A 23,232-nucleotide genomic window follows, 5' to 3' on the forward strand; every position below is an offset into this window, starting at 1 on the left:
TTGGGCACTGTTAGGGAGAAATGATCAGCTTTGGGTATTTGTTGCAGGTGTTTGATGTTGACTGATTAGAAACCCATCTTTTAAAATGCTACATGTATTTGGAACTGAAAAACCTGCTGCTTCATCTCAAGCCAAGAAAACAATATTGAAAGTGTCCTTCTACTTTAATGTCACACGTTAAGGAGGGTCTTTCTTTTCTTCTTTAGTGATCACTCATAGCCGAGTAAGATTGTCTTCCATAAACACAGTTTTAACAATGAGTCCGTAAGTGACTGTGGAGGTCAATTCTGGATCCACACGTCCTTCCACAGTGGGGACATTGGTTTCCGGGCGGGAGTTGATCACGGTGTGGATTTGCCAAGGATGCCTTCCTCTTAGCACATTTCTCCCTTGCGTCCTGAGTTTGAGTGTTGTCATTGACAATCGTAAAATGCATTTCCCATGCTATCAAGAACCATGCCTCACGAGCCAGGGAAAAATGTTTGCATTTTTTAAATATAATTTTCTGTTTTATTCAAGAAAAGCAAAGTCCATTTAAATACATATCCAAAACCTAAGCAAATGTAATTTTGATAATAAAAGTTGTCTCCATCTCTAACCTTGTAAAACAGCCCAAAGGCAGCAAGTCAAACTGAAATGTCCGCTAAAAAAAACACAACCCTCCTTCCCCACAAGACAATCTGCCACTGGCAAGATTGGTCCAAACCAACCTTGACAACAAGTGTGCCAAGTTATAGCGCAACTCATGACAGTGAGGGGCCATCACACTTAGGGGAAATACAATACTCCAGTTAATCAGTGTTTGGAGATAATTTTGCTGGTGTAAATCTATCCCAGTCTTGAACAAGAGCTACCCATTGTGGCAAACTGCACAGTAGCTTCATGCTGAATGCCTGCAGTATACAAGCCTACAAGTCAGCTGGCCAGGGAGAAATCGGTAGTAAGAATTAAAAGGGAACACTGACCATATTGTGGGCAAGGTTGGCCGGCCTTTACTATGAGAGCAAATACAGTACAGCTGGAATCCAAAACGAACTTAGCTCCAGGTCCAAACCTAAATGGAATGCTTGAAAAGGTCAAGAAAAAAGGCAGCTTGTTCCTGTGGAGCAATAAGGCAGTAGACTGGGTGGGAAGGACAATTCCCTCAGAATTTCACTGACCATGTAATAAAGACACAATCGATAGGTAAGAAGAGAAGAACTACTGGGAGAACAAAATTTACACTGTTAGACTGTCTGCTTTTCCACAGAGTAAGAACAGTGGCAAGTGAGTATCTCATCTTGACATTTCAAATTAAAGGTCACCACCAAGATTGCAATGGCACCATTAACTGAGGGATGGGGATGTACGGAATCAGTCAAGAGTCAGCAGTTATGGACACAGCAATTCCACTCTCTACCCACTGGACAATAGAATCTGAAGGAATTTACATAATCACTTCTCTCTAGCTCTTCTAGTGTCTCACAAAGAAGAGCAAACGAGTTCCCTTCACCATAAAGAAGGGGAATGAAATCTCCCGTCTCCTTGAATGTTTCAGTAATTTCCCATTGTGCAGTAGTGGCACCGTTGATGACAAACAATAAATGTGTTCAAGTCTTGAAATGCCACAAAAGTCTTTGTTCTTTTTGTTGCAGCAGACCAGTACAGCTACCCCACTGGAAATATGGCGAAATTGTCAAGTGCAAATGCTCGTTTATGATGACCTGACTGTGCCATTCATCTTCTCAAGCCAAAATTAACCATATTAATTCTCATCCCCCTCCTCTTTTATGAGAAAAATGGTTTAACAGCCTTGTGAAAAAGAGGAAGACTTTGACACCATAGAACCAGAAAGGAGTGTGGATTATTACGGCATTTTAATAACAGCACCTCTTTGACGTATCCTAGGTACATTCAAAAGGAGTACTCTGTCAGTGCGTGAATAATCCCAATGAATCTATGTCCTTAACCCATAACTCTTAGAATCCTTAACTCTTTCAAGGTGACTCTGTGTTACCTTCCCATTCTGACTGCACAAGAATTCACAACCTCAGAGGTGGCATGAACCGGAGAACTTCCCTTTCGCAGCCCCTCTCCCTAAGCGTTACAAACTGGCAAAGCCACATGAAACAAAAATACAGAGACACATGAGGAACAGCCTCTGACAAACTCTGTACATTCCAGTTACTCGAAAAAGCCTTCCCATAAGGGAAGATGTGCTCAAAAACCGCGATATCTGCCTGGGGCGCCTCCCAGTTGTTAGCCAACATCTTGCTGAAAGAAGAAACAAACTTCCAAAACCTTACAAAACAAAACCGCAACATCCTGGCATTTTCCTGAGGTCATCAAGGGACTGGGATACTCCTCTCCCAGCGGCTTCCATCTCCCGCCCAGGGCAAGTCACGGTGACAGGAGCAGGTGGCGGCATTACAACTCTGACTGTGAGCGGGAGATGCGAGGCCCCTTGCGGATCTCCTTCCGCTTCTCCTCTTTCTTCCTTCGCTTCTCTTCCTCCCGGAGAGCCTTCTGGAATGTGTCTGCACTGGGGAAAAACTGACAGGGAACAGGATGAGCTCAGCCACGTGGGAACAAAGAGACAGTTCTGCGCACAAGCCTCACAGTTAGCCAATTACACCTCCTCCTGCCACTTACACCTGTTTTTCATATTTGTAGTTTCAGTGACTTGGATTCAGGAGACATGAATTTGGCTTTAGATTATATCATTCCATCCACAAATAATGGGCTGGGGATAGTCTTCTTGGATCTGCACTACTGCTGTGCATTGGAAACGACATCTCTATGGAAAGGGGGGTTCCCGAATAATCACCGGAACAGAGAACTTATTAGGATTCCAAAGTCAACTCTTGATTCTGTCATGGAGCTACCTGTAGAACCCCAGTCAAGTGCCTCAGTCACTTCTGTGAATAAAAGAAAGATAAAGAGGCTTTGTGCTGTAGTGTTGGACTAGGACCTGGGAGATCAGGGTTCACTGGGTGACCATAGGCCAGTCACTCATTCACAACTTAACTGACCTAACAGGGCCTTTGTGCAGATGACATGAGGTTGGGGGGGCGGGGGGGCATGTACAATACCTTGAGATCCTTGGAGGAAAAGTGGAATATTAAATAAAATGAATAAATTCTGGCACTCTTAAAAAAAAGCACAACTATGCCACACATACCTATGCCGGCAAACACTTTTGTTAGCTAATAACATGTATGGCATTACTTGCAAATCTGCGTTAGTAGGAACAAAAAACTAGGAAAGGTGTCAATGGGTGCAGCTCTCATGTCTTGAGCTATGATAATGATTCTACTCAAAAACCTATTTCCAGGGGCAATCTGCTTTGCAAAGCAACTAAATCAGTCCAGATATGAAAGAGACAGAGAAAGAAATAGGCAACAGCAGCTGCCTTTGACAAACTGCAGCATGCAGCAAGTACCAAACGCAACTGAGCATGGCCACTGTGGGCAACTCCAGATGAGATTTCTGTGTGGCCAAGCTGAGCGCATGGTCAGTGCCTGCCTCCAGCTGCAGTGCTGGGTTGTCACATCAGAAGGGGAACCTCTACAGGTTGTGCAAGGTGCGCTGGCTTCCCTTTTCAATTTCCCTTTGGAGGTAACAATATGAACTGTCAGCCAAACATGCAACCAAGTGTGCATTTTGCTGGCTGCACAAGATTTCCGCACTGGAAGATGCTGCGGAGAACAGAGTCACTATTACCAGCTAGTCGTGCCTAGGCATTAGCACATATCCATCATGAAGCAGTGCTGCCCATTTCTTCCCTTGCCAAGCCCCAGCAAGGCGTCAGCAACCCAATGGCCAGGATAGGTAAAAACAGGCAGGCTTTATTATCTTACTTCAGAATTGTCTGTTTTAAAGGGGTTCCGGTATTCTGGAGATTTCTCACTTATTCCAAGCTCTTGAGCCATCTGCAGAAGAAAAATAGTGAAGATCAGCTTCATTCACATGTCTTGTAATCTTCTCACTCTCCTGCCTGCTTCTCAGTTCCTGCAACTACATCGCCCACCACTGAAGCTTCCCAGCCTCATTTGGTAGTTCAGTGCAAATTCCCCCAAATGTGAAAAAACTATCCCTCCCAAATTAAGGGTACTGCAAATGCAAGAAGTTTTGATGTCCCTTATGGGCTGAACCACTGATCTTGCAATTCATTCACTTGCTGTGTAAATTGTCAGGGAACCGCATAAGCTGCACACAAAGGTAGCATGGCTTAAAGGGTTGCGGTGAGCTAAAGCAAACTATCGGGGACCAAGATGCAGAAATGTGCAGCCATACTGCTAATACCGGATTGCACATCACAGAACTCTGACATGGAAAACTCTTCCCTGCAGAAACTAGCATGTGACCATTGTGCAGATCCGTCATGCAGGTCAACAACACATGTATGCACCACCAAGGAAATACAACAAGTGAGTAGTAAGAGAACTCATACAAGTAATGCTGGCACAACACACCCACTCCACAAAATAGAATAGAAGCATAACCAACCCACCCCACCCCACCCACCATTCCCCCATCCCTTTCTTTTCTTCCTAATTGTTTAAACCAGGCATAGGCAAACTTGGCCCGCCAGATTTGGGACTACAGCTCCCATCATCCCTGACCACTGGTCCTGTTAGCCAGGGATCATGGAAGTTGCAGTCCCAAAATATCTGGAGGGCCGAGTTTGCCTATAACTTAAACCAATAACTTATATACTGACCACTAATAATGAAACATGTAGATATTTTTCCACGTTTATTATGCTATTTTTGTGATATACAAATGACGTGAGAAAGCTTGGTATACTTATTTGTATAACATTATTCTTGTTTATAAAACCCAATAAACAAACAAACAACAACACATGTATGAATGGATTATACTATTGCTGAGAAGCAAAAGTCATTACTACTCAGTGTGCACACATAGTGTGAAATGCACATATACGATGCATATTACCATCTTTATGCAAGCTTCATGCTAGTTCCTATACCACAAGAGCATCCTCCATATACAGATTCTGAAACGACTGAAGCAACCCTCAGATTCTTGGTTTTCCTCAACTCATATTCCTTTATCCCATTTCGCCAACCCATTATCAGAGGCCAACAACATCATAGAAGTCAAACCAGCACACCACCTTACCAATCCGAGGACTTGCGAGTGCGGACCTTGATCAAATACACCTGTCTGGTTGCAGAAGCCAATTCCCCAGCGAATCAGGTTGTTCCAGTTGGAGTTGCGGTCAAAGTAATGGTGCACTATCTTGGGAAAACGCAGGACTACATCACCAAAAAATGCAGTGTTCTCCACCACATGGGAATATGCTAGAGGTAAAGAGCCACAAATGAGAAATCAGGAGTTTTGCCGCTGGTAGAGATCAGACAAGTTCCATGAGAATAGACACGTAATCCAAATGCAGAATAAACACGGAATCCAAATCCACCTCAACACACTCTAACCATTCCTATTGCTTATGTGAGTGAGGGGAGAATAGGAACATTTTAATCTATATTAGTGATTGTACAGAAAAGGGTTTGTATTTTATTCCAAGTTTATGAATACAGAAAAAGAGGGCTCAACCTTATGTACACAGCATTTGAATATAAAATATTGGTGGGACAGATTAATATGCTCACATCCAGATCTCTGAACTTCAGAAATCCAGAAGGCAAGCTAGCAGCCCACAAATCTGGCAAGGAACCCAAAGTAGTGTGTCATTCAATCTGACATAATTTTTCCTACAGCTATTCAAAGGAAACAGGAGTCGCATAGTATTTTCAAAATTATAATAAGAGAATGAATTCCAGGGGGGTTCAGGCTACCTGGGATCAGTGCAAAGGAAAACTATTAAAACTATATCCTTCCCTCCATTACAGATATTGATGGCAGTAGCAGGGGGGGGGGAGGCTGCTGCTGCTCATTGTCTAGGTGGCTATCAATCTGAATGAACCCACACATCCCTGTTTAATGATACTGACCAGCCTTACAAGTGTTAACTTTCCATTATATGCACAGGCGAAATAATAAGATTCTGTTCTGCTTCATGTACCATATGCTATGTAGCTTCATTTGGCTCTGTTCCCATCCCAGGACCTTTGCAAATGTCAGAAATGATGACACAGAAGAACAGAAGTGACAGGGGTGGCTAAGCAAGAGTCGCCAAAATGGCAACGAGAGATGTAATGCCAGAACAGCTCATTGTTACAAACTTAATGGCTACAGAATGATGGATGGAGAAATCGGGATTATAAAGCAAAGAGCTCCCACCATCCTTTAGCTTCTCATCCTGAGGGAACGGCCCATCTGGAGGGACATCTGCTGCTATAAGTACAGCCCGCGAGTCTTCAAGAACCTGCACATCACACCAGAAAGAGGACATGGTTGATATCAGCTCCTGCCAAAAACATCTCTTTCCCACACCTGTGCTGCCAGCAATCGCCTCTTCTCAGCCGCACACCCCCACCTCTTCTGCTTTGCTACAAACAGATGCCCATCTGACACAGCCCTGACAGACGAGGAAACTTGGGGGAAATAACAACCTCAAAAGCCAGGAAACCAAATTGTGAAAATGAATATCCCAGCCCTTGAAAACACCTCACATCATTTGCGGAGGAAACCAACAGCTGCAGTTCCTGGACCAAGTCTGGTTTCAACAGGCTTGGCTATAGCCAACACACAGGAACATTTGTGCTGCGACACTGTTACATCACACAGCACAAAATGGAGCTTGTTGCCCAAGCAGGTGGGGGCCACAGACAAACAGCAACTGTATGAAGCCACAACAGCCTTCTACATGTGATGTGATGGTACCATCGATAAGCTGCAAATCACTTCTCAAGTACCTAGTCTAATATAATACCTCAGCTATTCATTTAAACCCAACCAAATCCCAGCCCAGAAGAACAACTAAGATCTCATGCTGGTCCTGAATGTGCAGACCCATGCATTGGGCAAATCTCCAGTGTAAGGCAATCTATTTTTATGGAGCAGGTGCTGAAAATGCTCTTCTATGTACATATAAGCGGCGACCATTTTGCATGGGGTTCCATTCCTCGCTGCCATGCACATCAGCAGAGGTGCGCATAAGCCCATTCTGCCTCCATTCCTTCCTTTTCTGGGTCCAAAAGGACCCACGCATCAGCAGTTGTGCATCAATTGGACACACTTAAAATGGTCACTACCTGTACTCTGCAGTGTAAGAAAGCACTTGGTGAGGGTGTCTAAGGTAAGGCCTAGACCACCCTAGGCTATCTTCCCAGAGTAGATTTAAAACTGGCAGACCCCTCACAACCAATTTTCTGGAATGAGTGGTAGCCACTACATTCGCCAGCAATTCACTGGAATTGTGGGGTGGTCATAGTGCCAAGTCTCTGCCCCACCACCATCGTCAACCTTTTCCAATAAAGAGGCATTGTTGACTAAGACCAAGCATAGGCAACCATGGCTCTCCAGATGTTTTAGAACTACAACTCCCATGATCCCTAGCTAACAGGGCCAGTGGTCAGGGATCATGGGAGTTGTAGTTCCAAAACATCTGGAGAGCCAAGGTTGCCTGTGCCTGACTAAGACACTACACTCATCTTCTAAGGCTTCCTGCACTGCTTTTAAGATTATCTAACACCCCATAACAAAAAATAAATAAATCCTGCGCACTGTTAGGCAAGGCTCACTTTGAAAAGACCCTTGAGCATGATGTCTATGATCTTGTACTGTTGGTTCACATCGTTGAGTTCAATCAGGTTCTTCAACGCATTCATCTGGTCTTTGCGTTTCACTTCGAACAGCTTCTTATCTGTAACTTGGTCAAGGATACCATGCGCTACAGAACATCCAAACTCTTGCCCCATGTTCCCCTCCCCACAACCCACAGCACAATCCTAACGTCTTTTTTGCCCTTCACCCTGGGGCATTGTTAGGTATATAAAAAGACTTGGGGACTTCACATAAAATGTGTATATGCTGATTTCTATGTATGGATGATGCCTCCGAACAATTTTTTAAAAAGTTTTAAGTTTAAGAAAAGAGAGGGGAGGCAATAGGAGATCTGGGGCCCACCCCATCAAAGTAGCCCTTACAAGGGACCAGGCTTCTTTTAACTACTGCATCCAGTTTCTTTGAGGAAAAGCCAATGGCAAGAAATAAAGCTTACAGAGACTGCAAAGAATATCTGCTCTCAGTGGCCTGGCAGCTGTAAACTAGAATCTATGGAGGATGACAGCATAAATCCAGAGGGAAATACAAATGACGAGGGTTCACATTACCAATTAAAAGCAAGGGAGAGTCAAGGAGAGAGAAAAATACAACTCCTCCTGAAACAGAAACAGCAGAGAAACTTTTTGCCCAGAGGAAAAACCATGTGACATTCCATGCTGCAATCACTGTGTCAGAATAAAGAATCCATCTATTTCACAGCGGTCTTTTCCAGCTTGATGAAGATCATGTGAAGAATGGCTTTCATACGGAGAGTATGGAGGGAAAAGTTGAGTGAGCTAGGAAGGAAGTGAAGCCTATTTGACATTTCTGAGCCAGGATGAGATCTCTCTCTCTTTTTAAGAGGGTTGGTATTGCGGTACACAGCTTATTTGGGAAGGACAAGGTCTTTACTCTTCTCACGCAGTACAACACTGCATATCTGAGAAACATACATCAGGCCCAAGGGCGAAATGGTTGGTAATTCCTTTAAGGGTATCTGGGCAAGACAGGACATTTAGAATAAAATGCATGCATGACTTGTGGCCTCTTTAGCTCTGTCTTTGGAGACTTCAGTAGCATAATGAAGGTGTCAGACACACCTCTCTGGGGAGGGAGTTCCACAACTTAGGGGCTGCCACAGAGAATGTCTTATCCGCCACACCACCCCCCATCCCCAAGTCTCTGAAGGTGGAGGAACTACCAAGAGGATCCCCTCTGTCAATCTTAGCAGGTGAAAGGGTCTGGAAGTTAGACAGCTGTGGATGCAAGAGAGGACTTTGCAGCGGTGGAGCTTCAACATTGGAATGTTCTTCCCAGGAGGCTCACCTGGCAGTGTTTGATGTCCTTTTGGCACCAGGCAGAGACATTTTAATTCACAGGGGTCTGCCAGATGAGCCTTGCCCAGCCTAGTGCTTAAGAATGCCCCTTGTGGTATGTATACATACCCTTTTGAAGTATATATACTTTTACATGCACATCTACAAATCTACATGTTTTCTCAAGGCTTACAAACCCACTCCCTTTCTCCACCCTTGCTAGGCACAAATAAGAAGCAACACTCTTTCAGTTAGACCCCACTTCCAGAGACAAAAATCAAGGCAATGAAAGAAGGATACAGATTTCCAATCCTGAATCAGGGGTTTTCTTCTCTGTGTCTGCAGTGACGCCTCTGGATAATATCAGCATAAAGAGAAATGTGAAGGCTCGAAAATAATCCATCCTTAAAAGCCTGGAATGGAAAGAGGGGGGGAAAGGGGAGGGAGAATACTTTAATCATTCTAATGATTTAGGTTAAAACACAGAAAACTCTCCACTCTCACTACCTAATTTATATTCATTAACATAAGCAACTCCCCATGTGTATGAGAAGACAACAAAGAGCTAAAGCAACAGACACCACTGGCAGTAAATGGACAGTAAACCTCTCTCTCATAGGCAAAGTTTCAAGACTGAGCTTCAGCATACAGGTGGGCGCCCAACTACATTGAGAGGGCACCACACTGGCTACCTCTGTACTCAATTCTCAGGCCACGTCACCCACTTCTTTATCAGCCTTGCAGTCAATCTGAAAGCTACTGTTTACCCTGGCAATGAGGTTATTTACTTGCATCGCCACAAACATCATTGTGTGCAAATCCAAACCACAGGTCTCACATCCACAATCTGATCAATATACAAAAACAGGCTTGAAGGAATTCCCAGTCCATGAGTGGCTCAATATAGTAAAACAGAAATTGTGATTACCAGTAACTGCTGTTCTTTGGCCAAATCCCATACAAACACAGGCCAAATCTCAGAAACACCTAGAACTTTGAGCACGAGGCTCTCCCATCCCTCCCTTAAACTGGCATTTTGTCCACCAAGCTCGTCTGCCAAAAAACCTGTCCAGCTTCTTCCTAATGCTGCAGAGGTGTGCATCAATGGTATCTGCAGCCTTTAAAGCAGGGAGGGTGGGGCTGGCTAAGTGACTGCACAACAGCAGTTTCCCAGTAAGTGTGCAATCCCACAAATGGGAGGACTATAGCGTTCCTACTGAGCAGAGGGAATAGAAGTTAATCACCCTGCAACACTGCTCTTCCGACCCTGGTTTAATTTCTGCCCTCAACATTCTGCTAGAGAAAACATCAGGAGGCCACTTCCACTTTGCTGGCATGCAGACAGCTTCAACTGAGACACATGTCTGCAGTGCTGAAGATGGCTGAGCGTCTTGTGGAGGATGTGTGAATCTCCAGAAATAATAAACCTAGCAAGAATCTGGGAAGAAGCTCAAAGAGCTTTACTCCTTCTTGAACAGTCAATGAAATTTAGCACCTCTTCTTCTAAACCCACAAGTGCAATGCAAGTAAAAATCAAATGGCTGTATGGACATCTAATGAATGCAATTCACACTTCTGCTCATCTGAAGGATTTGAAAAGATGATTGACAAAACTGTGGTTTGCTTAATATGAAATGAATATGGTAGTAATTCCAAAATAGGCCTTAATGCGAGACAGTCCTTATGCACCATCAAGAATTGCAGACCACAATGAAGCACAATCATTTCCATACACTTTTCTCACTGAAATGATTGCCCTCAAAACCGCAACCTTGATGGTGAGATTATCCATTATACATGTTGCTACTGGTTCAGACTGTTTAGTCATCAACTGTGACAGAACATGAAGCATCCTCTTAGGCCAGGAAGTCTGAACAGGAGGAAGCCTGAGTCAATTCTGTAAGAAGTTGTTTCATGCAATGAGAGAAACCTGATTAGCTTTCAGTGGGAACAAAGTGAGCAGGAACAGCTGCCAGATGAATGTTAATGGAAGACTAGGCTATGAGAGGGGAGTGCTATTCCCTAACTGAAAAGATAACCCAGCACATAATGTACATTACAGAAATGTGCCGCATTGTGTCTAGATGGTTCCATGACATGTTGAACGTTGTGACAAACGCAAATCAAAGTGGTCTGAAATGAAGTCAAAAAATGGTGCAATGACTCCATCTCTAGCCACCTTTTTAAATCTTTGATGGTTCGTCTGCCTTCCTACACTCAGATTAAAATAACACACCAAAACATGGCTGAGGGGTTATCTCAGAAACATTTAGTCAGAACAGAAACGGGCAAAAAATGTGATATATAAGATATCAATAGGATTTATTTCCTAATGTGAACTGGTAATAGGTGCACTTGAAGTAGGGCCGTGTGCTTCCACATTACTGTACTGCCTAAATACTAAACTTGCTACCAAGTGTTGTGATCTCCATGACTCTGCTGGGGGCGGGGTGTGATTGGCAGAGTGTGTCAAGAGGAGGAAGAAAATGACGACCCCAGGATGGGAGGTAGCAGCAGTTTGGGCAATGATGTAAAGGAGGAGCCTGACATACTGCCGCTGAGCCCCAGTCTCAATTTGAGGGATGAGAATAGTCCAAGCAGAGATTTTGAGGAGGGTCCTCACCTGCCAGGGGACCTTCCTACAGGGAGGCTCCGCCCATCCTGCTGACCAGCACTTCGCCCAGTGAGAGCAGCAGCAGTGGGTCAGGTGGGAGAAATGAGGAAGTTAGCCAGTTGGAGGAAGCAAGGCTCAGCGATGTTGGAGAGCCCTTGCGCCGCCTTGACTAAGAGGTGGAGGGGAACAGGCAGCCCCTTCCGTCGCCCAAATTAAGGCACGCCACTAAACGTAAGGTCGGGAGGAGGCGTTTCGGGGTGCCCAAGCTCTTATGCTGGTCACGCAACAGGAAATGTCCACTCCCGGATTCTGCGAGTGACTAGGAGGTCATGTTTTCTGCTATCTCTGCACTGTAAATATTATGCACAATAAGACCGTTAAAGACAAGCATGGACTTGAGCATCTTTACTCAAGTGTAGCCGCAATAACACCATTACATCACCCAAAGCCGCTCTGGGGCCACCTGACATCACAGAGAGGGTGGGGGTATGAAGGATGTCCTGACCCCATCCCTGGGGAAGGAGATACCCCTAGGAGCAGAGGTGGTGGCTGGCGAATCAGGAGAGCAAGCCAGACAGGAAGGAGGTGGGCAAGGAAGGGGAATTGGAGGGATGGATGGGATTCCCACTGCCTAAGAGATGCCAGCGCAGGCACAAACAGACCCAGTTAAAACACACTTCCAGTACTCTCACCCAACCCTTCCGGGCTTATGAATTTGGCCACCCCTGCCCAATAACATTAAGGAAAATGGTTCCTGCATGTAGATGACAATTTACAAAAATACCAGCAAGGCAATAAGCCTTTACAGTATTGCTTTAAAAAGGCAAGATTTCCAATTACATGGAATGCTACAGTTTTATCAGTTATATAGGGATCACAGTTACCTATTCATAGAAATAAATCCAAATAGGCTTTGGCTTGTCCACCAAACAGTTGCCTCTTGCATTGACAAAGAGGGAAATATAGACTGGGCTAAGAATCCTAATTAAGTTGTGTGTTTTGAACGCAACATGCTTTGGAGTATAAAGAGCTTATACCTCAGGAGACAGGTGCACCTACAGAGAACATGTTTTCATTATCTGTAGACATTTTTCCTATGTAAATTTATTCAAGATATTTAAGATTGGTTCCACCCATACAATTACTATTGAGAAAATTATATTAGATATACCCTACCATTATACAGAAAGAGTGTTTGCCCAGAGTAATACAGCCTTATAGTTATGTTTTTAAAAGATTTACTATAAAAGAAACTGGGAGTATGACAACAGCAGACTTTTATTACTGGTTATAAATCTACTTTAGCTACAAGCACATCTCAGAGCACAGCTTAATTTAAGGACAAAAACAAAACAAAGACCTCTACCTGGTAATTCAAATAAAGGAATGTAGAACAACTTGTTCTGGCTATTGTGATGTTCACTAAACCACATCAGGCAAAGCCGTCAGTCAATGATCATCTGGAAATTTTGCCTATGAATCTTCTTCAGCAACATCACAATTGTGTTCTTCTCAGTTGAGTTTATCTGCAACAAAAAGTAAAATTGTTGAGGAAGAGCCCATCTACCAATACCAATGTTTACCCTAAAGGCAAATTTTACCACACACAAGCTCAAATATATTAAAACTTGTGGGGCCAACCTAAATTTAGTGACATAGGATCCCCTCACTTCCACATCCCAAAATCTGAAACCTCGGGTAACAGTTTCTGCTTCAGTGATAAAAATCTACATTGATGGATTTCAAGAGAAAGTCCAGTCTCATCAACCTTTTACAGTAGACATTATACTCTTGGACTTCCAAAAATATTTTGACCAAGTCTGCCACCAAAGCAGATGGACAAATCTCACAAGGGAAGGAAGGATAGAATCAGTGGGCTTACGCAAGGAACCATAACAGGGTATCATTTTGCTTATAAATTGCCTGGACCTGGAGTGAAGTTGGCGAAATTTGCGGATGTTACCAAATTATTCAGGATGATGAAAACTCCAAAGACCTCCAAGAGAATATCTCCAAACTAGGTGTGTGGGCAACAAAATGTAAGCAAGCAAAAACAACTCCCAATTTCACATTACAGCTGAAGAGCTGCTAATAAGGAAAACAGACATTTTGATGAAGGTGACAACATCAATGGCAGTGAAGAAGCTAAATTCCATGCTAGGGATTCTTAAGAAATGAAGTGAAAACAATACTAGATAGTGAAGTGAACCTATGGTCTGGTATCACAGACCTCAGAAACATACAGAAAAGGTCAAACAAAGCTATTGAGGAGCTGGAGGACCTTCTCTACAAGCAAAGTCTATGAGGTATTTTCATTCAGTTTTTTTAAAAAATGACTGAGGGAAGGGAGAAGCTAGAGGTTTATAAATATATGATTAGTGTAGAAAAGCCAACCTTTTTCTGTACACTTTATTTAGGGGCCATTTTGGAAAACAGTGGTGTAGTGGTTTGAGTGTCAGACTAGGACGTGGGCCACTAGGGTTCCAATCCCTACTCAGCCATGAAGTTCATTGGGTGACCTTGGGCCAGTCACTGCCTCTCAGCCAACCTACCTCACAGGTAGCAGTGAGTAGTGATGGGAGGTGAGAATACAGTGGTACCTCGGTTTAAGTACACAATTGGTTCCACAAGTCTAACCTGAAGCGAACTTTCCCACTGAAAGTAATGGAAAGTGGATTGATCTGTTCCAGACGGGTCTGTGGAGTACTCAACCTGAAGCGTACTTAACCCAAGGTATGAGTGTAATTGGTTCTGGAAGTCCGTACTTCACCTGAAGCGAACTTTCCCATTGAAAGTAATGGAAAGGGGGTTAATCCATTCCAGACAGGTCCGCGGAGTACTTAAACTGAAAGTACTCAAACCGAAGCGTACTTAAACAGAGGTATGACTGTATTCTCAAGAATGAGAATTTTCTAGAAAATATACTCTGCTAGAAAATTCTCTGGGGAATATTCTCCACAAACTGTACATTCTAATGTAAGAACTAGTTTTACAACCCACATTTAAAACAATCTCGTGAGGATAAAATAGGAATGAGGAAAGGTACCACCCTGAGATGGGATATAAATGTAATAAAGACATAAAGAAAAGCAACAAACAGGTATTATGCAACCAAAGAGGCAAATGCAGATGAAAACCATTCAGACTGGAACTGTAAACATCTCGTCATTTAGGTACTTAAACAGTTGGTGCTAGAATTTGGAAAAGCTCTTGATTTATAAAGTTATATTATATGTGGCTCCCAGGAATTTGAGATATTTTCCCAAGTAAGCACCCGCAGTGGTAGAAGACACCTCCTGTCTGTTCCTGGGATTCCAAAACTAATTTGGAAACAGATGGAGCTGGCTAGTGAGAGATCGGTTGTTCCACTGGGAGCTTACAGTTCAGACTGTGAAGTGAATGTTAAGTACCCATTACACTGTGCATAAAAGGACTTTCACAATGAGAAAATAATAGGTTTTATTCCATGAGCAAAATCAAAGCAAGTTGTAGTGGTTGAAAGCTACACACACGGATAGGGCGAAAAAACCATTAAGCGGCATTAAGTACTGTAAATATCATTCCGTGGCACAAGCTTATCTCAGGTACTTGACACAGATGAGAGCATGCTCCTATTTTTATTTTGTTTTTACCTCCAATAGAGCATGATTGGTAAAGTAATGCAAAGCACAAAAGCACTCTACCCCCTTGTGGTTTCCAACAACTGGAACTCACAAGCATTACTGCCTCCAACCATAGAGGTACAGCATAGTCATCATGGCTAATAGCCATCACCAGTAGCCCTCTCCTCCATAAATTTGTATTTTGCAAGTTGGTGGCCATCATCTCCTCCGGTGGGAGCAAATTCCAAAGTTCAACTACGACGTAGTACTAGTCGTAGTAGTGCTTTCATTTATCGTTCCTGAATCTTCCAACGTTCGGCTTTAGCGGATGGCCACGAGTTCGAATGTTGGGAACAGAGGGAGAAAAACTTTTCTCCGTGCCACGCATTTTATAAACTTTATTTCTGGTTTACTTAAACAACTTACATACCATTTAGCTACAACAGACTAAGTTGTTTACAAAGATACAATACAACTGATGAGAATCAGTTAAGAAAGCTATAAAATTAAACTACCATTAAAAGGCCTGCTGGAATAAAGCGAGTCCTTTATGAATTGCATTTGCTATTATCTCCCACTCACTCAGTTTGACAAGGTCATTTTGGAGCTCTTCACAATCTCTTTTTGTTTCAGTGACCCTGAATAGTACATACAGAATACAGTAAGATGCAATACAAAAAAATAATAATCAACAATTGAAGTCATACAATTATTCAACTAACAGAAAATAATAGAAAGTGCTCTCTTATTAATACTTTCCTAGGAGCAAGCGCTACTGAACACAAAGTGACTTGGTTCGAAGGAAGGAAGCTCTTAAGATGTTTTTGCTATCCAGTTTTGTTTTTCAGGTATTATGATTATTGATTGCTATTTCCTTTTCTGACACCCCCCCCCCGATATTTACAGTACTTCTGTTTCAGAAATCCAACCTATTTCAGTCTATCACAGCACAGCTGCGGCCCATTCACAGATATTTTCCAGTCATGTTATCTGTGCAACGCTGAAGTTGCTCAGATACCTTTCTAATTTTGGGTGGGACTGTGGCATTTACCGGCTGGGCTATTTTCCTTTATGAGAGCAGCAACTGAAAATGTTGTATACAGCGACAGATGTACATGCCACCAGTAGCTTCCATGAGACAGAAGGTAAGGTGATATAATAGAAGATATCTGCCAAGACTTAAACCATGAGGAAAACGAAGTGGTAGCAATTGACAATACTACTACGACCACCACGACCGCCACTATATCATCTTTACTTTGCAGCACAGGTTAAATGTGACACATAAATATACCACGAGAGAGCCATGCTCAGTCCTGCCTCAGCTAACAAGACAGCAAATGACTACATACAGAGAAGTCAGACCCGCTCCACGAGAGGGGCTAATGGAAATCAGAGCAGCTTGCTGCTCTTAATTGGAGGGTTAGAGGAATTGCAGTTTGCTGCCAGGCTTTCTGGTTCACCAATTTTCCTATGGCTTCCTAACCATTATCCGTACAAAATAAAACAGGGCTGAGAGAGAAAGACACACCAGCCTTTCATCTTGAAGCTTTCAATGTTTATATATAACCCTGCTCCAATAAAGCCTTTTCCATCTTTCCAGTTCTCATAATTCCACATACAGGGGCGGCAGCAGAAGGGGGGCCTCTCCAAGAACTTTAGCTTCTCTTAGCCGGTTTTAGCAAATAGGTAAAAGGTAGAGGGGCCCCTGACCATCAGGTCCAGTCGTGTCCGACTCTGGGGTTGCGGTGCTCATCTCGCTCTATAGGCCGAGGGAGCCGGCGTTTGTCCGCAGACAGCTTCCGTGTCATGTGGCCAGCATGACAAAGCTGCTCCTGGCGAACCAGAGCAGTGCACGGAAACGCCGTTTACCTTCCCGCCGGAGCGGTCCCTATTTATCTACTTGCACTTTGATGTGCTTTCGAACTGTTAGGTAGGCAGGAGCTGGGACTGAGCAACGGGAGCTCACCCCGTTGCAGGGATTCGAACTGCCGACCTTCTGATCAGCAAGCCCTAGACTCTGTGGTTTAACCCACAGCGCCACCTGGGTCCCATAATTCCACATACAGGGGCGGCGGCAGGAGGGGGGCTCCTCCAAGAACAATGGCTTCTCTTAGCCGGTTTTAGCAAATACAGGAGAATAAAACCTACTTCCAATATAATTTAAACTTCTTAAGAAGAACTGAAAATACTTTTAAAGGAGGCAGGTGAACTATAACTGCATGATTAAGAGCAGAAAATTAAATTACCAGCCCGGTGTCATCATGCATTGACCCAAATGTTGCAGAGGAAATGCATATGTGTTTAAATATTAAGTATTCCAATAATTCCACTGACTAACGGATTCAAGTGTGTAATACAACCCAGTGTATATATTCAAACAAAACTGACAAAATGGGCAACGGTCAGGTACTAGACCCCTCCATTCGGCATCTTAGCCACAAAACCTTTTGTTCACTTGACCTCTTCAAGTTCTGCCTGCTCAATGAACAAGATGCCATCAAGGATGCCAGGAACAATGAACAAGGTAATCAAGTCTGTTTGCTTTGCTTGGCATTCGCAATTTCCATCGTGCAATGCAAACAGTGCTTCAGAATCCTTACTGTGCATCACGATCCTATGAATATTTACTCAGAACTGAGTCCCGCCCTGTTCAGTGGGACAACTCTGAACCCAGCAATTTAAGTACTGTATTAAGGCGATGTATCGGGCTAATGGTGCTGCTAGGCCATGCCAATGCAAAAATGTGGTGCTGCAGATTAGCTGGCCTTTGTTTTATAAGGCTTACACACCTTCATTTTGAAAGCTCAAAAGCCAGCGTGAGCAGATTCTGGTAGCCATTATGCCTCCCACCCAAGTTCCCTGCTGTAACCCATATCTTCGCCTACTTGCTTCTCCTATGCACTGCAGGACAATACTAGGATTCCATTTGCTGCAGCAGTCAGGTGACCTGATGCTCAAAGTAACTTGTGGAGCAGCAGGGGCTCTCTTGGCACTGCTGAGGTTTTCCCAGGAGACAAGCTGGATCTCAGGTGGAGATTCACTCAGCTACCCCTACCAGGTTTGGAGATACAGGTTCAAATACCCACTTCGCCATGAAGCTTTTTGGGCAGTCTTGGGCACAAGCACTCTCTCTCAGCCCAAAAAATGATAGCAAAGTGTTGTTCTGAAGATAAATTAAGAATTTGCCAAGCACTCTGTGCACCTGAAGGTTTCCACAGAACCTTTTACAAGTTGGGTTGGGCAGAGCTAGAAGAGAAAAGCTTCTATTTCAACAATCTGGGGGCGGAGGAGAGAAGAGTCACCGTTTCCCAGTGCTCAGAGGGTAAACATCCAATTTATTTGCGTTTACCCCCAGGGGCATTCTAAAAAGCTCAGCTATCGGACTGTCATCTGCACACTGCTACTCTATCAATTAGGAAGCGGCGAGCAACACAAAAGTAGGACATAAACCTGTCAGAATATAGGTTACGAAGGATTTGAGAAAGCACCATCAAGTGCCCTTATATCTTTTGCAGCCTCCTTTCCCAACACAAATGCAAATAACAGAAGAGAAGCAAAGATGAACACCATTGGGGTATCCTTTTGGGGTACATTAAATGCTCAGTGCTCCTTGCAGATCTGGTAAGGATGCCCTGGGAGGGGAATATATGGGAGGAGGAGATCAAGACATAGCAATTGTATACAAAGATTTAACATCCAACTACAGAAGCAGCATGTTTTATAAGAACAATCTGCTTCACACACTGAAAAATATGTCTGAGAATTTATTTACTGGATCAAATCCAGAATTATATTTGTAACAAAATATATTGCCATTTGCAAACATTAAACTGAAGCACTATAAAAAAAATCACTTTGGATTCTGCTTCTTTCTGTAGTATTCAGCAGGCAGCCACTGGTAGGATCCAGGCATGCTATTCTATATTAGCAGCATGCCATATATCCAGGATGAGAGACAGAATATAATATAATAAGCATATTAGCAACATGGCAGATGCACCTACACACAAAAGCCAAAGAGCAAAACCAAAACCCTCCAAAGGGCTTAGCTACATGAAGGGTAACTAATATGATGCCTTCCAAATCTTGTTGGGCTGCAATCCCCATCACAATTCACCTCTGGCCATGCTGGCTCTGGCTGATGAGAGCAACAGTCTAAGAACAGACTGAGGCCACAATACTGGATACCCCTGGATATACTGTGCAAAATAGGCAAGAAGGTGGCATAGTGAATATAGCATTATCACATTGCAATCTTGTATATGTCTACTCACAAGTAATCTCCATTGAGTTTGAATGGGACTTACTCCTAGGTAGGTGTTTATTACACCACAGCCTTAGTCTAGGGATTGGGATAAGGCAGGCATCCCCAACCTGTGGCCCTCCAGATGTTTTGGCCTACAACTCCCATGATCCCTAGCTAACAGGGCCAGTGGTCAGGGATGATGGGAATTGCAGTCCAAAACATCTGGAAGGCCGAAGGTTGGGGATGCCTGGGATAAGGCATACTATGAGCCTCAGGGACACACAACATGGTTGCGACTTGAGCACCACATTCTTCTCTTATAATATTGCATTCTTACAATATGTAATCAAACTAGCACTAGGCAAAGAAGCTCAGTGTCAGAAGCAAGTTCCATTCGTTGTGCAGCCATGTAGACGAGACGTGAAGCAGAAAAGAAGTAGAGAGTGGAGGCAAATATAACAAGGCAGCAAGAGGTGTACCTTCCTCAACAGAGGGTGGGACAATCCACTTCCAGGCTTAATTCAAAGTGCTGGGTTACACCTTTGAAATTCTGCATAACATAGAACCTTCAGATCTAAATGAATGCCTTTTCCCATACAAAAAGCCCATGCCCAAAGATCATTACGGAAGGCCTTTCTACAATCACCAACTAAAACGGAAGTGTGCAATATTGTGATGAGGAAAAGAGCCTTCTCAGTGGTGGCCTCCTATTATGAAATACTATGCCTAGAAGAGGCGCATCTGGCACATACGCTGGTGGCTTTTCAGTGCCAAGGAAAGCCAACTTCTATTCTCCCAAGTCTTTCAACATCCTCTCATTCTTAATTAGTATTATGTAAGGCTGATATTAGTATGCATCTACATTTATTGGGGCTGTCTTGCTCTTTGCTCTTATGCTTTTAGCTCTTATGAGGTGGTTTCTGCTCTCCCTGTGACAAGGTGAATTTGAGTGTAATGGTTATTAGATATAAACAATCTGTGCTGTTTGGGAATGTGTTGCATTTATATTGTATTATTTGTATTTTATTATTTTGCAACTTTTTATTCCACATTGTCCAGAGATCAGTGTTACGGGGCGATTAGCAAATTCTAAATAATAGTAAATCCAGTAGTTAATCTGTAAGAGGATCCACATGGAATCACTGATGTTGGCTTCAAGAGACAAATGAAATACCTACAAGTAATAAAGAGAGTTGCAAAGGTCACATTCAAGTTCAACAGTAAAGAATAGCAGGAGTGTCTTGAACACAAATTTCATGGGAAGTAAATGTTTAATGGAGTTACAAGTATAATTAAGGGTTTAAGGCTGTAATCCTACAAACACTAGAAGCCAGCCCCATTGCAAGTAAATAACAGGATCAAAACAAATGCCACACTATAGTCACTATCAGAGAACTAAAAGAGACACTATGATTTAAGTTAACAAATTTGGGGAGGAAACTAGTTTAATGCAATATGCCATAGGAAAAGTCATTAATGAAGTGCAAGAAGGTGTGTGTGTGAGAGCACAGCAGTTACAGCAACCGATTCGGGGGCTTTGCAGATTCATCCTCCCCAAAAACTTAATCTGCAGGCAAACTCATGTTCCAAAATCATCTAACACAGTAACGAACAAGGCCCCTAACCTTGGAGTTTGTGATAGTGATGGCAGTAGCAACTGAGCTTCTTAATGCCTCAGTTAAGATATGTGATTTAATATGGATACTAAAGAAACTGTCAAAACCAAACTCAATCCTTTATTACTTATTGTCCATGCAAGTGACCTTTCCCCCCTGGCATCTGTGATAAATGGTATTGGATTCCAGAGAGATACAAGGATATGTCTAGATCAGGCATCCCCAAACTCAGTCCTCCAGATCTTTTGGAACTACAGTTCCCATCATCCCTGACCTGTTAGCTAGGGATGATGGGAGTTGTAGTCCCAAAACATCTGGAGGGACGAGTTTGGGGGTGCCTGGTCTACAATTCAGGGCCTTTCTATTCTAGGCCCAAGGGTAATTTTTTATATGCTCAACTTGACCAAAAAAAACCCAGCAACCTCAATTTGCAAGTACTGGGGTTGGTATTCAGCTAACTTGGACTCAAAGTAGATCTACTAAATTGAAGCTTAGTTAATTAATTTCAATGGGTCGACTCTTGAGTAAAATTTAGGTGCATAGTATTCCAGTTTCCCCAAATATCTGCAAATTGAGAGCTTTTCAGAATGTGCGACAAATATCTGCAGATCTTTTAAACCTTTTTTAAAAAGATTGTTTGAGATAATCCAAAACGATTAATATATATGGTAAAATGTTGCAAGACTGAACTTGTATAGTAGCTACTAGATAACATGAGAAGTTTGTGGTGCTAACTAAAAAACGAATCTTTAAAAAAATTCTCTTACCAACACAGAGAATTCATTTTGCATTTTGTACGTCTATATAAAATCAAGATCGAGGTGAAAACCCTTTTGCTGCTTAGTCCTGGGATTCAGGATGCGATGGGTACTAGGTACCCGACATCAAGAACCCTTTTTATAAAGCCGGAAGAAATGCGGGCCTGCTGATCAGTGCAAAAGACCCGAACAGACACCGCGCGGAGGAGAGCTTTGTACCTTAATTCACCACCAAAATCATCATTATTAAGGTGTAGACGAGAGCACCTTCCTCCATTAGTTTAGAATGACTGCTATGACAGGATCCTCTTTCTTTGTGGCATCGATCATGATCATTCCGCAGCTATTTATTCCGAGGGGCGTCTCACCAGCGGACAGCATGAGCTACGTAGTGATTAAATACATCTCTGTAGTCTCGTTTAACACGCCGGAGGACATCGCTTCCCGAGGGGCACTCCCTCCGGCAACCCCCCGCGCGCTCCCCCAAGTTTGGAGAACAAGTTCTCGGCCGCCTCGTTCAGCCTCCCTACGCGAGCAGCGAAGAAAGCGAGGGCGATCAGCTCTCGCTCCCCGCAGCCGCGCGGTCCTTCCCGATTTCAGGCAGCGGGACCGCCAAAGCGCGCGCTCTTCCGCGGATCCGGGGCTGCAGCAGAAGTCCGATCCCCGCCACCTGCTGCCACCGCCCCCCTGGTCGATTCACTGGGGCTCACGGGACCTCGCGCTTCCTCGGGGCCTGGCTCTCCCGAAGGGCTTCGGCGTTTCAATTCTAGCCCTCCTCATTCTACCTCCGCTGCATTTCCAGGATCGGAGACGCTCAGAAGCGGGGCGAACTACGGAGCAGTTTGCTGCCAGCCTGGCAGTTCCAGGCAGTAACCCAACCCGCCCACCGAGAACCAGCTTGGGATCACACGGGATGGAAGCTGCCCGCTTCCCAAGCGACCCTCGCTCTCGAGCCCCTTGGAAGGAACCTCACCTGCATTGCCCGAAAAAGGGCACCCGGCGTCTCCAGCCGCCCGAGCAGCAGCAGCAGCAGCTCACTCTGGCGAGGCTGTCATGCTGAAGCCGCTCTTCCTTTTCCCGGCAGCTTTCCCCAGCGGACTGGCCTCGCTTGCTAAGCAAACCAGCATGCCCTGCACGGGCGCGTCATTTCCTCCGTGCGCTTCCCAGAGGCCTCTGTGTTGTAGTTCTGCCGCCTGGAAGATCTTCCCCCATCACCACGTTTACGAAGCTGTAGGGGAAACAGCCACGTTTACTAACGGGGGGAATGCCAGGTGCTGATTTGCATGGTGGGTGGTGGGGTGTTTTTTTTTTTTTAAGCCCACGCACAGAACTTTGGAAGCAATTACTAGACATACTGGGAGAAGCAGCGTGTAAACCATAATAAGCAGTGAAAGGCAATT

At 43.9% G+C, this 23,232-nt stretch overlaps 1 protein-coding gene across 4 annotated transcripts; it reads right to left on the minus strand.

Annotated features, from left to right (window-relative positions):
• Nucleotides 1-481: 481 nt before the first annotated feature.
• On the minus strand, nt 482-22,924 carry CCDC134 (coiled-coil domain containing 134). Of its 4 annotated transcripts, none has more exons than XM_088676609.1 (9): nt 22,806-22,924; nt 22,052-22,216; nt 12,974-13,133; nt 9,294-9,406; nt 7,656-7,777; nt 6,253-6,337; nt 5,128-5,309; nt 3,840-3,911; nt 482-2,532 (listed from the first exon to the last, which is right to left on the minus strand). In XM_088676609.1, the coding sequence occupies exons 4-9, from the start codon at nt 9,394-9,396 to the stop codon at nt 2,407-2,409; spliced, it is 690 nt and encodes a 229-aa protein (XP_088532735.1). In that variant the 5' UTR covers nt 9,397-9,406; nt 12,974-13,133; nt 22,052-22,216; nt 22,806-22,924; the 3' UTR covers nt 482-2,406. The 4 variants fall into 4 exon arrangements, with proteins under 4 accessions (XP_088532735.1, XP_088532736.1, XP_034983590.3 ...); XM_088676610.1 differs by having other exon boundaries at nt 482-2,897; XM_035127699.3 differs by lacking the exon at nt 22,052-22,216.
• Nucleotides 22,925-23,232: the final 308 nt, after the last annotated feature.

The sequence above is a fragment of the Zootoca vivipara genome, chromosome 9, assembly GCF_965207765.1.
Source record: "Zootoca vivipara chromosome 9, rZooViv2.hap1.1, whole genome shotgun sequence".
Lineage (NCBI taxonomy): Eukaryota > Metazoa > Chordata > Lepidosauria > Squamata > Lacertidae > Zootoca > Zootoca vivipara.